Here is a 15,504-nt window from a genome sequence, read left to right on the forward strand (position 1 = left end):
ATGTAAAAAACACAAACTTTAGGTTTTAGAAATGTAAATACATATGAATTGGGAATGCCCTCTTTTTTTTTATATGGTTGATCATGCTTTTGAAATTTTGCATGCCATTCATTCATGTCAGCACGAGTTCATTCATTAGTTATTTGAATGGGGTGTATTTTGATCATCTTATCATGCATTTGCAATATATTTGTTAAGAGAGTTAAGTACGAAGTAAACTAATTTCAATTGAGAATATATAGGCACTTTGATCGATTGAAAGGGAGAGAAGTAAGTCGCATTGTCTTTGAGGTCCGTGTTAGACCATTATGCCTTAGGATAATGGAATCAATGATGGGGAAACAGACCACAAGATTATTGATGATAAAATTTTTAATTGGATAGTTAGTTTATGCTGGAACTTTGATGTTAGCATATATGAGATGTATTTTAAATAGTATATATTTTGGCGTGATCCAATGTTGTAAGAGCCGGAAGGATAATTATCATGTTTGGCCATTATTATGTGAAGTTCATCATCGCACAAACCTTTGTGTTTTTAATTTAACATGAACCTCGGTGTTCTTTATTGAATATCTGATTTAATCAAGGGTTATTTCATGTGGTTATATCTGTAAATATGAGGAATTGCTTCTTATTTTTGGTTGAGGTTACCTAAATTTAGTAGATTCCTTGGTCAAACTAGTTAAAAGAAGACATCCTTTCTTTGATTCTTGATTATTTGTCCAGATATCTTAAAAAATATTACAAGCTTACTTCCGATCCTGAAAATTTGACTACCTAAATGCTTCAAGGGTGTTGAATCATTTGAGGACGCTGTGTCCCGAAATATTTTTGGGTTATGCCCAAATCTTCGTAGCATTGAGTAGAAGAGGAAGAAAGAAAGAGAAGAGGAGTAGTTTGTGGGAAGAGAGTGTGATTTTTCTCATTTGTTTTACATTTTATCTCTATTATTCATTGGTGTCCTTATCCTAGTACAAATTTTGATATAAAATAAAAATATATAAAAATAGATAATATTATGTCACATCTACAATTTTATGTCATGTCATATTAGGTTATGTCAAGTCTTGTAGTTTTATGTCATGACTTGCAGTTTTATCATGTCCTGCAGTTTTATCATGTCCTGCAGTTTTATGTCATGAGCAATTTTATGTCATTTCATATTAATTTATGTCAAGTCTTGTAGTTTTATGTCATGACATGCAGTTTTATCATGTCCTGCAGTTTTATGTCATGTCATTTAATAGCTTGGAAACTCAATAGCTCAACATCTTATAGTTGGAAACTCAATAGCTCGACAACTCGACAGCTTGACATGTAAATTTGTCAACTCGACGCTTGGCATCTTGACAAATTTTTTAAGTTTATATTCTTAGTCCTCTAATTTTCTTTTCTATTTGATAGTAAAATGTGAAAATAATAAATGAATAAAAAACATGAAGCTATGCATTGCTTGTCTCCAGGCAAGTGTGTACTTCATTATCCGAAAAATGAAACTTTGATAAGAATTAAAATTATTTTGATAAAAATGAGTGGCGTTTTTTATCATATAATGACTATTTGTCTATTTGTAGCTCTTAGCAACTCTTAGCACTACTATAAGGAATCTTCTCGGGGCACTTTGGCTACACCTACTGGATTCTGTTTTGAGGGCATTATGGCACACCTTTAAAGTTGTTATAGTTGACTGAATGTTCGCATATGGAGAGTTATATCTGAGTATTATTAGTAAAAAATTAATTTTATTATCTTTTTATGCAACTTAATGAACTGATTTCTTATAATATAACTCAGTTATAAAGGAATTTAAATGGTTTCATTAAATTAAGACTATCGTTCTCCTGGGGGCACTTTGGATACACCTACGATGAGTAGTTATAATTTTTCAACTTTACCTGGGTGGTTTTCCTGATTTTCAATCCCTAGGTTAACCTACTTCATTATTTATTCAACAAAGTTTAATTTTAGAAAAAAAAAATTTAAGTCGCCCCTAGCATTCTATATTGAATGAAGTATGATCTAATAAAAGTTTAAGCAATTTTCCCTTTACTCTTAGGAAACGTATTTATGAGGGACAAGGTCCTCAATTTATCAAAATATATTTTGAGAAATGAAACTAATAATGAAAGTTATATAACAAATTAGAGGTAAAAGAGTTTAAAAGATGTAAAATAAAATATTTAAGGACATATCTTATCTCATATAGTAATATTTCTTTAGTTTGATCTTTGTAGTCCTTATCGAGATATTTACGTGTAATTCTAGATTTAAGGCATATGTTCATGTTCACTGCATCTTTCAGAATGTTGAATTCTCTTAGAATATTGGGTCAAAAAATATTTGTGGGTTATGCTCAAATCCTACAAGCATTGAGCAGAAAATAGAGAAATAAATAAAGTAGCCCGTGGGAAGAGATGTTCTTTTCCCTCTTTTTTTTCACATTTTACTCATATTTATAAGTCTCGGGTGTCTTTTAATCTTGGTACAAATTTTGATAGGAAATAAAAATATATAAATATACATAATGTTCTGTCGTGTTATGTAGTTTTATGTCATGTTATGCAGTTTTATGTCATGTCATTTCATATATTTGAACTCGACAACTCGCCGGCTTGACAAGTTATCTTAGCAACTCGTCAGCTTGAAAACTCGATAACTTGGCAGGTGAGCTTGGCAACTTCGCAACTCAACAAGTGAGCTTGGTACTAAAGTTTGACAGCTCAGCAACTTAGCAACTTGGCAAATCCTTTTAGGTGTATACAGAGGGGAAAAAATGGGGTGTTTTATTACATATCACATAATTCTTATCTATTTACATATTTCACACCAAAATTTTCATATTTGCACACATAGCACTCAAATCTATAGCTATAATATCACATCAAAAATAACACTATTACCACTTTCTAAAAGCGAAATGCACTTTCATGCATAGATTTAAAGCATTAAAGTACTATGTATGTAAATATGAAAGTTTAGGTGTAAGATGTGTAAATACATAAGAATTGTGTACTGCATATGTAAATTTCCCAAAAAGATTACATGCTTACTTTCTGTCTTGAAAAATTGAATACCAAAATGCTTCAAGGAAAAAATAAATCAGAAACAAATGAACAATATACTATATTAATGCTTGATCAACATTACTAGATTACCTCTCTTAGGAACTTTCTATTATTCCAAAGTAAAGAAGCATTTTTATTGTAGAAATGTGCTTCTGATATCGTTGCTACTGTTTTATCTTCATTCAGAATCGAAATCAATTGTCCTCTAAAGTTGTTTCTGTCCTGAATCTAGCAGTTTTCTTGATTTAAGTTTTGCCAATTTAAGATTATATTTATATATGATGAAAATTATCTTAATTTGTACAGTGCCAGTGTATTTGGCGTCTCAGCTGAATCGATGCAGTGTTGTTTTGATTCTAAAGGTAATAGCGTGCCCATTATTCTGTTACTTATGCAGGAAAGGTTGTATTCTCAAGGCGGGCTGAAGGTATTAACATATTTTTTATTCATGTGAAAAGAGTTCATAAATAACTATAGGGGCATATATATACATACCACACAATTCTTATGTAGTTACATATCTAACTCCTAAAAATTCATATTGGCAAGCTTACCACTCAAATCTTTAACATCAAATAAAAAATACAACCATCTCTATCTTTTTAAAAATAAAATAATACACCTCTTCATGCATAGGATAATGACACGAAGATGTTATAAGTGTAAATATTGAACTTTGAGCATTAGATATATAAATAGATAAGAATTGAGTGGTATGTATGTAAATTTCTCATCTTATATGATTATATCTGTTCCATTAAAAATATGTTTTATTTCAAATTCAGGCAGAGGGGATATTCCGTATAAATCCTGAAAACAGCAAAGAGGAAGAGTTGAGAGAGCAACTCAACAAGGGCATTGTACCAGAAGATATTGAAGTTCATTGTTTAGCTAGCCTTATAAAGGTAAAGTGGTTTTATTTTAAAGTTTTTTTAAAAGACTACGCAGTAATTGCTTTAATTGTTATAGTAAAAGTCTATAAGTAATGTCAAACCAGTTATTTGATCTATAGTGCTATTGCTTCTTACCAAAGCATAGTGTTGTGCTTTTGATTTGTAATGCATTCTTTCCAATATTTCTAACTTATGGGCTTCATGTAAAGTAAGAATACTTTTAGGTGCTGTTTGGTTTGCTATAAAAAGGTGTGCACTGCATTCTTTATGCTGAAGTTTCAGAAAATTGGGTGTTTGGTCGGATGAATTCCAAATGCAACGTAATATTATAATGCATTTAGAATTTATTATCTAGTTCATTTTCAATGTATTTGAAATTCAATGAATCTGGGCCAATTCTAAGTGCATTGTTGTGTAAAGTATTGCACATGGTTGTCATGAGCTACTGCCCGGCGCTAGGGCTGTCAAAAAAGCTCGTTGTTCGCGAACAGTTCGTGTTCGGTTCGTCAATGAGTTCGTGTTCGATTCGTTCGATAAGTAAACGAGACAAACACGAACAAATTTTTTTCGTTCGGTTAGTTGTTCGTTAAGAAACGAACACGAGCTTATTTCAAACAAACTAAATTTTAAACGAACCGAACACGAACACAAGCTTTGTTCGTTCGTGTTCGGTTCGTTTACACCCCTACCCGGCGCCGTCTCCCGCCACGGTTGCCCTCTCCGTTGCCCCTTGTTAGCCATATATTTTTGACGTGGGCATCTTCCGCACGCAAGATTTCTCCGCAGAACTGAATCGAGCGCCTTCCGCACACGGGATTTTCTGCATCCCGCAAACGGCGTCTACTCGCCTGGACCAAATTGTTCCGGGCCTTTCTCTATTTTGGGAGCGTTGACTAGTTCTTTGGCCCACTCGTAGTTATGTTATTATTATAAATTCACTTTCCTAAGAATGTACGGCTGAAGTTTCGGAAAATTGGATTTTTGATCAGATGAATTCCAAATGTAGCGTAATATTATAATGCATTTAGAATTCATTATCTAGTTCATTTTCAATATATTTGAAATTCAAAGAATCTGGGCCAATTCTAAGTGCATTGTTATGTAAAGTATTGCACATCATTGTCACCAGCTACCGCCACAGTTGCCCTTTCCGCTGCCCCTTGTTAGCCATATATTTTTGACGCGGGCGTCTTCCCTACGCAAGATTTCTTATGACCTGCAGAACTGAATCGGCCCGTCTTCTGCACGCGGGATTTTCTGCTACCCGCAAATGCCGTCTGCTCGCCTGGACAAAATTGGTCAAGGCCTTTCTCTATTTTGGGAGTGTCGACCGGTTCTTTGGCCTGCTCTTAGTTATGTTATTATTATAAATTCACTTTCCTAAGAGTGTACCGTTACTTTTTGTATGTCTTCTGTTGGGACGACAGTTGGTGTCTCTAAGTCTTCCCTGCTAGGGTTGTATCCAAGAGCGAGTGGTCCTCTGACTATATCTCGTTCTGTAGTGGTGATTATCCTCGACTTTCCTGTTCATCGCATCCTTATCTCCATTATCGCCATTGTCGTACCTGTTGCAGGCTACGAAAACAGTCCTCCTTGGCTGGGTTTCTGCAGCTCCTTGGCTGGTTTTCTGCAGTTTCCACCTTTCAACCCTTCCACCTCCTTCCCACTGGCTGGTTTTCTGTAGTTTCCACCTTTCAACCCTTCCACCTCCTTCCCACATCGCTCCCCACCACTTCATGTCGTCCTTCCCTGATGCAGCCACCCCCCTAACAGCTGTCCTTGCTGTTTTCCCCTTCCCAGACGCTCTTTTCAACCCTTTACTGTTTTCCCTGTTGTCCAGACATCTCACCTCGCTGCAGCTGAAGAATCATACTCATCCTGATGTTTTATTTCTCCCTGGGCATCCCATATTGCTGCCGCTGCCCCCAGAACAGTAACTGGTTGTTGTTTTTGGTTGTCTCGAGCCTCCAGTTGCCTGTCGCTGCTCGAATTTCCCCCCACCTACTGTTTATTCACTGTCCATTCCATGTACCGCTTTGCCACCACCATTCCAATTCTCTAGGAGTCCACCACCACCTCTCTAAATCTGCCCTAGTTGCGCGTCGTATGTCATGTATATTATTGTTTTTCATTTCATTGTGTTGGTTGTAACATCTGTTATTTTTCCACTGTCCATCCCACCTATCGCAATGTCTCTACCTTCCCAAGTCACTCGCAGTCACCACCACCTCCCAAGATCTGCCCTAGTCGCGCATCATGTGTCGTGTCTGTTGTTATTTTCAATTTCAATATGTTAGTAATAATTATGTATTGGTTTTTCTCATAATAATATTTGTTACTTATTTTTATTTGGGTTCAACTCTGATATCAGTTTTACATTGATTTCATTTTTCTTCAAATCAAACATGAAATAGTGAAGTCTTGTATTTATTTTACATCAACTTTAAAGTATTCAAAATATAATACATTACTTTTACACTGCATTCCTTCTATATTACATTTCTTTTACATTGCATTTTTTGTTTTTTAGCAAACAAAACAAGCCCTAGTGAAATCTGTGTTTGATTTGTTCTGTTACTGAAAGCTAACTTCTCAGACTTGATTTGGTGTTGTGCATGATTTTTTTTTTTTTAAAGGTAAATGGAATTTTTTTAAAAAAAAAAAATTGAAGTCGTAGAATTGAATCTTCTGCTTGTGAGAAAAACGGTAGGATACGGGAGAAAGAACAAGCCTTTCAATGTCTTGTAGTCTTTATTAAAAATTCTGAAGTTGAGTTGAAGTATTAAACTATGCTCACTTTGGATTAAAAATATATATAATTTGTTTGATTAGATTAAACTAATGCTTTGGCCGGTCTGCGGGAGTTTTTGAACCTAAATGCACTACAGAATCTCAGTAGAATATGATTCTGGGAGGAACATGATTGACCTGTACTTACAATAAGTACATGCAACAGACAGGAAATTTGAGAAATTTTAAGGCTTATTTGGGACAATTTTTATTCTTTTGTTTTTTTATTAGCAATTTTTACTTTTAAAAATATATTTATTTAGTACAGTTTCATATTTTTATTTTTTAAAAATAAATTAGCTTGTTTTTAGAACAATTCAAAACAGATAAAAGTTACCATGAGTATTTTTAAATACAATTAAAAATGTTATAATATATCAAACTAATTTTTTTTCAAGTAAAATTATATAAAATACAAAATAAAAATAAAAAGTGATCCCAAGAGGCTCCTATTTGTAAAGTTGATTTCACATCATCAATTGAAACTTTTACTCAAGAGTATTGAAAATTGTTATGTGAGCATAAGTTTTGCAGGCTTGGTTCAGAGAACTTCCTGAAGGGGTCCTCGACGGACTTTCTCCCGAACAAGTTCTTCAATGTGACACGGAGGAGCGATGCGTGGAACTTGTGCACCTTCTCCATCCAACTCAAGCTGCTCTTCTCAATTGGGCTGTTGAACTCATGGCTGATGTTGTTGAAGTGGAAGAATTGAATAAAATGAATGCAAGAAACATAGCAATGGTCTTCGCTCCAAACATGACTCAGGTTTGTGCCCACCTTCACATCAATCACACAAAACTACAAATGTTGTCTACCTTTAGAAAATCAATGCTAATTTAAATTCTTATATAAAGAGTAACAAAAAGGAGAAAATTGCCAAAATGATATCCTGACTCTTTGTCAAGTGTCATTTTAGTCTCAAAGTATAAAAGACTCAATTTAGTCCCAGGTTCGTTTAGTGTGAGCTAAAATAGTCTTCCCTGAGGTTTATTCCAGAAAATATTAAAACAATTTGGGAACTAATTTGATTCTCTTATAGACTCAGAGATTAAAATGAATCCATGTTATTAAAATGATCAGTTAGCTCTTTATCTACGATCACTTTAGTCCCAGAGTTTATAAAAATATCAATTTAGTTAAAGTTCGCCTTGGGAACTATTCCAGCTAATATAAACAACGTGTTTATTTTTTTCTGGCCAGATTGAGGGATGACCATCTTTGTATGCTACTTTTTTTTTTTTTTTTGGGTTTTCTTGTCTGTCAGATGTCTGATCCATTGACGGCTTTGATGCATGCTGTGCAAGTAATGAACCTGCTCAAGTCCCTGATCTTGAAAATACTTAGAGAAAGAGAAGAAGCCTCCATGGGAGGAATTTCTCCAAGCTTCTCTTCTCAATCTTCATCAGATGGCTGCCATGATGAAGAGATGCATAGTGATGATAGGGAAATTGCTTCAAATGATGAGTATAGTAGCGAGTATAGTAGTGCCAGCTCTAGTCCTGCTGCCGGTGGTCGTCGTGGTGATGGTGGTGGTGGTGGTGGTGATGATGATGATGATGTATCGTCATGGTGATGGTGTTGGTGGTGGTGATGATGATGATGATGATGATGATGAACAACTTAAAACAGTAGATGAAATGTTTCTCGGAGATTCTATCAGCAATCTAACACAATTAAGCTTCCAAAACTTCAGTCCGGAGGTGAGCTCTTGCAGAGAAATTGTTTTGTTTGAAGCACACAAACAAATTGGAGCTGGTGATCTTGAAATTTGAGATTTTGGTTTCTTTTCTTCTTTGCTTTCAAGCTGTGCTAATGTATATGATCATGGTGCTTATGACTCTTAACAATGGTAGCTGCAGCTTTTTTATTTTTATTTTTTGTAGTGTTGGTGATTTTGTAGGGCTTCAGCTTCAGTTGAACGAACAGTCAGTTGGTTGATTAATTAGTAATGTTGACTTATCTGTTAGTGTTAAATGATTTCTCCAATGTGTCATTAATTTCCTCGCACCAAAAAAAGAAATAGTTAATGATAAAACCAACTAATGAATTAGTACTGAATCTACTTCTTTTTGCTGCTTCCCTTATTGCTGATGGATTGGAGGGCTTGCTTCTATCGGAACCGGGGTTGGTTGTGGGCCAAGCTGTAGAAGGTATTGCTAGACAACTAGAAGCAGAGGGTAAAATACGAGGTATTTTATTGCTTAGTTTGGTTTTTATGGACGCTTTCACAATTTATGAACTGGTCGTGGCATTAGCTCTTTTATTTACAAATCCTTTTGTTTAATGTTAAATATGAAAAATAAAAAAAAATATATATATATATATATATATATATGAAGGATGCAATTATGCTTTTTGTTTTGCCTGGAGGCTACGGTTAGTCATTTTCTTCCGCACTGAAAGGTTCCGTTTTCGAAGCTCACTGACCAAAAAAAAAAAATTAGAAAAGAAAAACTCAGAGCTCAGAGCTCTTAGACTTTGACATGAATAATATGGTAATTTTACAAAACCTATAACTTCATTAATTTTACAAGGCAGATTGACTTGCTTTTAATGCAATGTTGAGGAGCCGTTTGTAATTCTGAAAAAAATCATTTAATATTCGATTTTAATTTTACAAGGCAGATTCTTTTTTTGGATTTGAAATACTAAGAACACTATCTACTTGGAAAAAAATATTACATCAGTACTACGCACGTAGAAGTAACGTGCGTAGTCAATAAAATCACGCCACGACATCCCGCGCGACAAGGAAAAAAAACGGCGCAGTAACACAGGGAATATTCTTCCATGTGTTATTCTTGTGTTATTGAGTGTTATTCATGTGTTATTGCATGTCATTCATGTGTTATTAATGTGTTATTGTGCTATTATAACACCAAGAATATTCTCAGGACACAATAACACATGAACAACACACAATAACACATGAATAACACGGGGAATATTCCCAACAGAGAAAAAATCGACGTAGTAACACGAGAGAATTTTTTCCGCCATGTTATTCATGTGTTATTCATGTGTTATTGATGTGTTATTGTGTTATTATAACACCAGGAATATTCTCAGGACACAATAACACATGAATAACACCGGGGGGGAATATTCCCCGTGTTACTGCGCCATTTTTTTCTCTATCGTGCGGGGTGTCGTGGCGTGATTTCATTGGCTACACACATTACTCTACGTGCGTAGTACTGATGTAATATTTTTTCATCTACTTGCCCATTCAATTGAAGGACAAGTCAGTCCAGCTCATTCCACATCATGAAACTCATTCCACATCACAATCACCAATTTCATATGATGTAGAACCTTTAGTTTCAAGTGACATCACCCCTCACCCAACGTTTACAGGCGCCAATAAAGGTATCAAAAAATTATTCAATCACTAAGAAATTAGGATAATTTACTTTTTAAATTTCAAGAATAATAAATAGCAGATTGTCAGATTTACAAAATACGGTCACAGACCTCCCAAGACTGAGCTTAATAAATTGAAAAAAAAAAATAATTGAATTGAACAAGAAATCAATGAAGAAAGAAACACATCATTCCTCACTTGGCAGTATAATTTAAAGGGTTATGGCTAGACAAAACAGAAGGAAGAGGAAATTGAGTTCCTCGTTGTCGATAGGAATTTTAGGAAAATGATTTTAATTTAATTTAATATATATATATATAATATATATATATATATAATTTTGAAAAAAAATATATTTTAATCTAAAAAATGAGACTAAAAAATCTTATACATTTTAGTAGTTTAGTAACCGAGCACAACACTATCAAACAATGCACTCATCTCGAGGAATAAACACATTACTTGATAGTGAGACTTAATAAAATAAACTAAAAAATTTATGACATATATTTGGTCTGCGAACATTTTATGTAAGACCGACAATTTCTCCTATCAAATATAAATATTAGATATGGTTTATATTATCTGGGTTTCAAGTTCCCTATAAGTGGAAGAATTTATAGTTAATTACATCATAAATGGCCGAAGTCACTTAAGAAAACTCTCAATGATAATCAAAGGTTTTTGTCTTCAAGGATTCAACATTTAGGTTTTCATGATTAAACACAGAAAGACCAAATGGGAATGACTCAAGTATGAACAGTTATTTTCAAGAGTCAAAGGAGTGAAAGGTAGGAGATGTCACAGATCCAAGGAAAACTTCGGTGACTTCCCGAACTATCCTACTGTTTGGCTTTAAATCTTTGAAAATGATATTATTTGATGTTTCAATTCTACCAATTTTTATTATTTAGGGCTTACACATGCATGATACCTGATCATGTAAGTAGCCTGGAAGATGGGAGGTTTATGTCATATCGAAGGAAGACCTCGAGATCTTAAAATACTTATGACTTATATTACACAACATGATTGTGCAAAAAATCTAAAAAATGGTGTGAATTTATGTCACAATAGACGGACAACCTCAAATTCCTATGGGTTATGTTGTTTATGACTAAGGAAAGTTTAGCTGGAGTAGATCCGCTTTGTTGTAGAATGTTGACCACTTTTCGAAGTCGACCTCCATCCGCCTGTAGTTTGCTCCAAGATCCTTACCATAATAGCAGCTCCAAGGTTTATGTGTTATGTTTATACATGTAAGTATTTATCAAGCCAATTGACCTTATTATTATTAAAGTTTAAGGATGTGTTTGTTCATGTGTTATAGTGATCTATCCTAAACAACCAGACTACTGTTCTCTATCTTAAAGGTCTGACAAGTATATAGGTAAAACACATTGTAAAAATGCAGTAAAGAAAAAGAAACAAACTAAAACAACACATATCTTGGCCTCTGTTACTGCTGCAAAAGGTTTAGTACAACAAACATAATATAGTAATGTGCAGGAAATTCGAGCAAATGAGGGCAATTTAAGAAAATTGTAAGAAAATTTGGCACAAGAAAAACTTAATTAAATTGTACGAAAACGCAAATCGAGTAAAACAAACTCATTGTCACATATAGAAGATCAGGGTTAAATGTAAGAATTTGGTAAAGGTGGTGGCTCAAAGCTCGGTTGTGTGCTTTATTATCCCAACTTTGTAAAAGAGCTACCAACCAAACAATCTAAGAAGGTCAATTCCTTTCCTCAATCAAAGTGACTAATACAAGGACTATTATAGTATTTCATCAAAATCCTTTAATTTTTTCATGAATGTAGAACTTACTTAACAATAAAAAGTATTACTGTCACAAAAAAATGATATTTTTGTTGTGTTGTATATATATGTAAATGTTTAGGCAAAATTGGATAATCCATAAGTTAATCACCCTGATCAGACTAAAACTACTTGCAGCCTAAGAAAACGAGGGACAACTTCTTACCGAAAGTTGGGGAATAATATCATCGATCTTATCCCCTCCTCGAAGGTTGTTGATGTAGGAGATATTATTCTCATGTACCACTCTTAGCACACATAAGCATTATTGTCATCGCCCTTACTACCCAGACCTTTGACTTACACTAGCTCGATGATCCATATGCAACATTAAAATATTCCCAAGTGCCCACAAGGGTTTGAATATCATATCCAAAAATTCATACCCTTGAGTGTTGGGATTAAGTGTGGGATAAGTAGTGACAAGGTTTTCCTTAAAGATTTAAGTTAAAAGGGTCCCCGAATCATATCTTGGTGGGTCTATATGGTTTTAAGGATGATTTTCTTCAACAAATTTAGGTAAGCCCAAATGTTCTCTAAAATTTTCAAAATCTTGTAAAGGTGTTCGGGGAGTAACCCTAAACAACTTTAGAATCTCCTAACTATTTCAAGTTCATTTGGTATTACTATATTTTTGAATTAATCAACTCTGATTAAGTTAAATTTTTATTTCAATGCCTAGAGTTGTGCTCATATTTCATGTTTCAATTAACCCAAGAGTTAGGCAAGTAGTCGCTTCGTTAGTGTTATGTTTGAGGTTGATGTGGGTAGTCACCCCTAGGGGTAAGCATAATCACTTAAGGAAATATTTTTCTCTACTCAATTGAGCTTAAGCTTGTAGTGTTTTAGAAATGTTTATGATAAGTTATTTTCATTCTTTTCTAATCCCTTTAAATGATTTTAGATCAATCTTAGCTCAGTATGAAACTCTTAAATCTTTTGAGGATATACTTGTAAATTTGAAAAGTTTTATGAAATGTGTTTGATTCTTATTAAAAGATCGAACTATATTTAACCATTGATTTGGAGGTTTAAATCAGTGAATAATTGACTTCTTAACTTGTGTCAACTTACACTTGAATCATCTAAACTTAATTATCTTCTGATCTTCATTAATTTGGAAAAAAATTATAATTATACCCTTTAGCAAAAAAAGATATGAAGTGGTTTCAACCTTTTTATCCTTATGTTTCAATCATCTCGAAGGAATAATTATCATAAATATTACACTTTTAGTTTGACCTAAATTTTAATTAGAGTATAAAATTCTAAACTTACTAATTTTCCCCTAGTATTTCCTACCCCATAACTCTTTTAATTTAACTCAAATGACTATGAACTTTGTTAGCCGATCACTAGTGGGTTAATTGAAACACAGAGGAGAATTCATATTTTTCTCATTTTTATTTAATTTTTATAATTATTTTGGTTCAAAATTATGAATTTCTAATGTTAATTAATTTGATTAACTAAAACATGTTTGTTGTCCTTAGGAAAATTTTATTGTGTTCCTATAAGTCAGAGGGCCATTGAGAATAATTTTGATGAAATTTTAAATATATTTTAATTTTTATGATTTCTAGTTAATTTTAATGAATAAATAAATAATAATTATATTTCTATTTTGAAAATTAATTTTTATATTTTTCATTAATCTCTCTGATTTCGGAGAACTTAGAGAAAATTATTTTATATTTTTGTAATTTTTATTTGATTTTTTATAAATATTTTTAGTCAAAAGTATGGAAAAATACATTTAATTATTTAATAATACATTTTTATTATTTTAAAAACTTGTAGAAACATTTCATAGTTGTCTTCTTCATTAAAAAGTGATTTGTGACATTTAGAGATGTATTTATAGTTTTGCTATTTTTAATTATTTAAAATTAAGTAAATACTTAAAAAAGTGTAATTATTATTTAACTTCAATTCTATTTTTTCTAAGTGCCCGTGGTCTCAAGGAGCACTCCAAAGTAAATTTTGTAATTTTCTCATTTTTATTTAATTTTATATAATTATTTTAAACCAAAATTACTATTTTCCTAGAAAATACATTTTCTTATTAAAAATAAACTTTCTGACTTTGAAATTTTTATGGGGGCATCTTAGGGTGGTTTCCTTTAATTAGAGTTTTTTTTTTCTTTTTGAATTATATTTACATATTTTTTATTTATGTTAATTTTTAAATATTAAAAATATTTAACTATGCATTCTTTATTTTTCCTAAGATTCTTTGACCACAATGAAATCAATAAACTTGATTTCATATTTTTTTTTTCCTAATTTTTTAATTAAAGTAAATGTGTGATTCCTAAAAAATTAAAATGTTTGATGTTAGGGGTGTCCTCTGACTTTGGAAAACTTAAAGAACATTAAAAATAAGCTCTCAAAATTTCATGTAATGATGATTAATATTTAAGCACTTATGAATTAATTAAATTTTGGGATTTTTAATTAATTTAAAAGAAAATATTTAATAAATAATTTTTAATTTTTGGTCAATTAAATTCTCCTCTATTCACTGAGTACAAATGTATTTTTATTTTATTTTTGTGATTTTTTTACTCTAAGATATGAGTAAACTTAAATATCATTTTTTGTATTTATTTAATTATAAAAACTTCTATTTTCCTACTAATCCATGTCGGCGCCAACTCATACTAGGCAGGTTTGAAGCTCCGCGCGACTCATTTTGATTGGTTGTGCTTTTCACATCTGCCCTAACTTGGCCCTCGGTTCACGTTCCATCTCTTCGTCAAACCCGATCTCTATCGATTGTTCGATGCACATGCAAATATATGGTATCTGTTCATCATCCACAAATGTCCACAAACTGTAAACTGTCTGCATTCTAACCTTAAGATCTCACTCGATACTTAACTAAATTAAGTGTGGTTTATTTCTACATATTCATTTAAGTGAGACGAACACATCTATACAGCTAGATATACAGAAAATAAAGATATCTTTCACAAAGTTCCAACCAAAGGAAAAATTAAGGATTTTTAATCCATACTTTTGTCTTTGTTATATGGTTGGGTCTAAGTATATTCTATACCAAAGGGTGGATTGGGCCTGGTCTTGGACTAGGTTAGAGAGCTCGGGAATGGGGGCTGCTGATTGAAGAAGAAGTTTTAGACTATGGGAAAGCTTTTTGGACAATAATTTGAGGTTTTGTGGAGTTTGGTGAAATGGTCGAGAATCCCTAAATTTTAGTGATAAATTAGGGTTTCTCAGTAGGGAAGAGAGGCCAAAAAATATTGGGATGAGCTTCGTGTGAGTGTAATGGAAGTCTGAAACGATTTTGGCAAAGTTTCCCCAAGATTTGTGCATGTGTATCCTTTGGTCTTGAAGAGGTGGCAATTTTATTTGCCATGTAAGGGGCTTCAATTGGGCTGGTCAGGGGGTGGAAAGTGTTGCTTAGGTGGAGGGAAGAAAAAGGCAATAATACAAATGGAGTGAGCTACAGTCGATGGGTGAATTTTGGAGTGTTGACCATGGAGGAGCTTTTTGAGTTTTGGTTTTCGGGAAACCAAGGTGATCGACCAGCCGTGAAAAGTTCATC

The 15,504-nt window shown here is 33.0% G+C and overlaps 1 protein-coding gene across 1 annotated transcript in view; it reads left to right on the forward strand.

Annotated features, from left to right (window-relative positions):
* Positions 1-8,324, forward strand: part of LOC110020363 (rho GTPase-activating protein 2-like) — a 10,095-nt gene extending 1,771 nt beyond the window's left edge. Inside the window, exons 2-5 of the mRNA XM_020718442.1 lie at positions 3,375-3,495; positions 3,854-3,973; positions 7,286-7,516; positions 8,016-8,324. Coding sequence (XP_020574101.1) covers positions 3,375-3,495; positions 3,854-3,973; positions 7,286-7,516; positions 8,016-8,324 — 781 coding nt within the window. The remainder of the gene's footprint in view (positions 1-3,374; positions 3,496-3,853; positions 3,974-7,285; positions 7,517-8,015) is intronic.
* Positions 8,325-15,504: the final 7,180 nt, after the last annotated feature.

The sequence above is a fragment of the Phalaenopsis equestris genome, unplaced genomic scaffold (genome assembly GCF_001263595.1).
Source record: "Phalaenopsis equestris unplaced genomic scaffold, ASM126359v1 Scaffold000002, whole genome shotgun sequence".
NCBI lineage: Eukaryota > Viridiplantae > Streptophyta > Magnoliopsida > Asparagales > Orchidaceae > Phalaenopsis > Phalaenopsis equestris.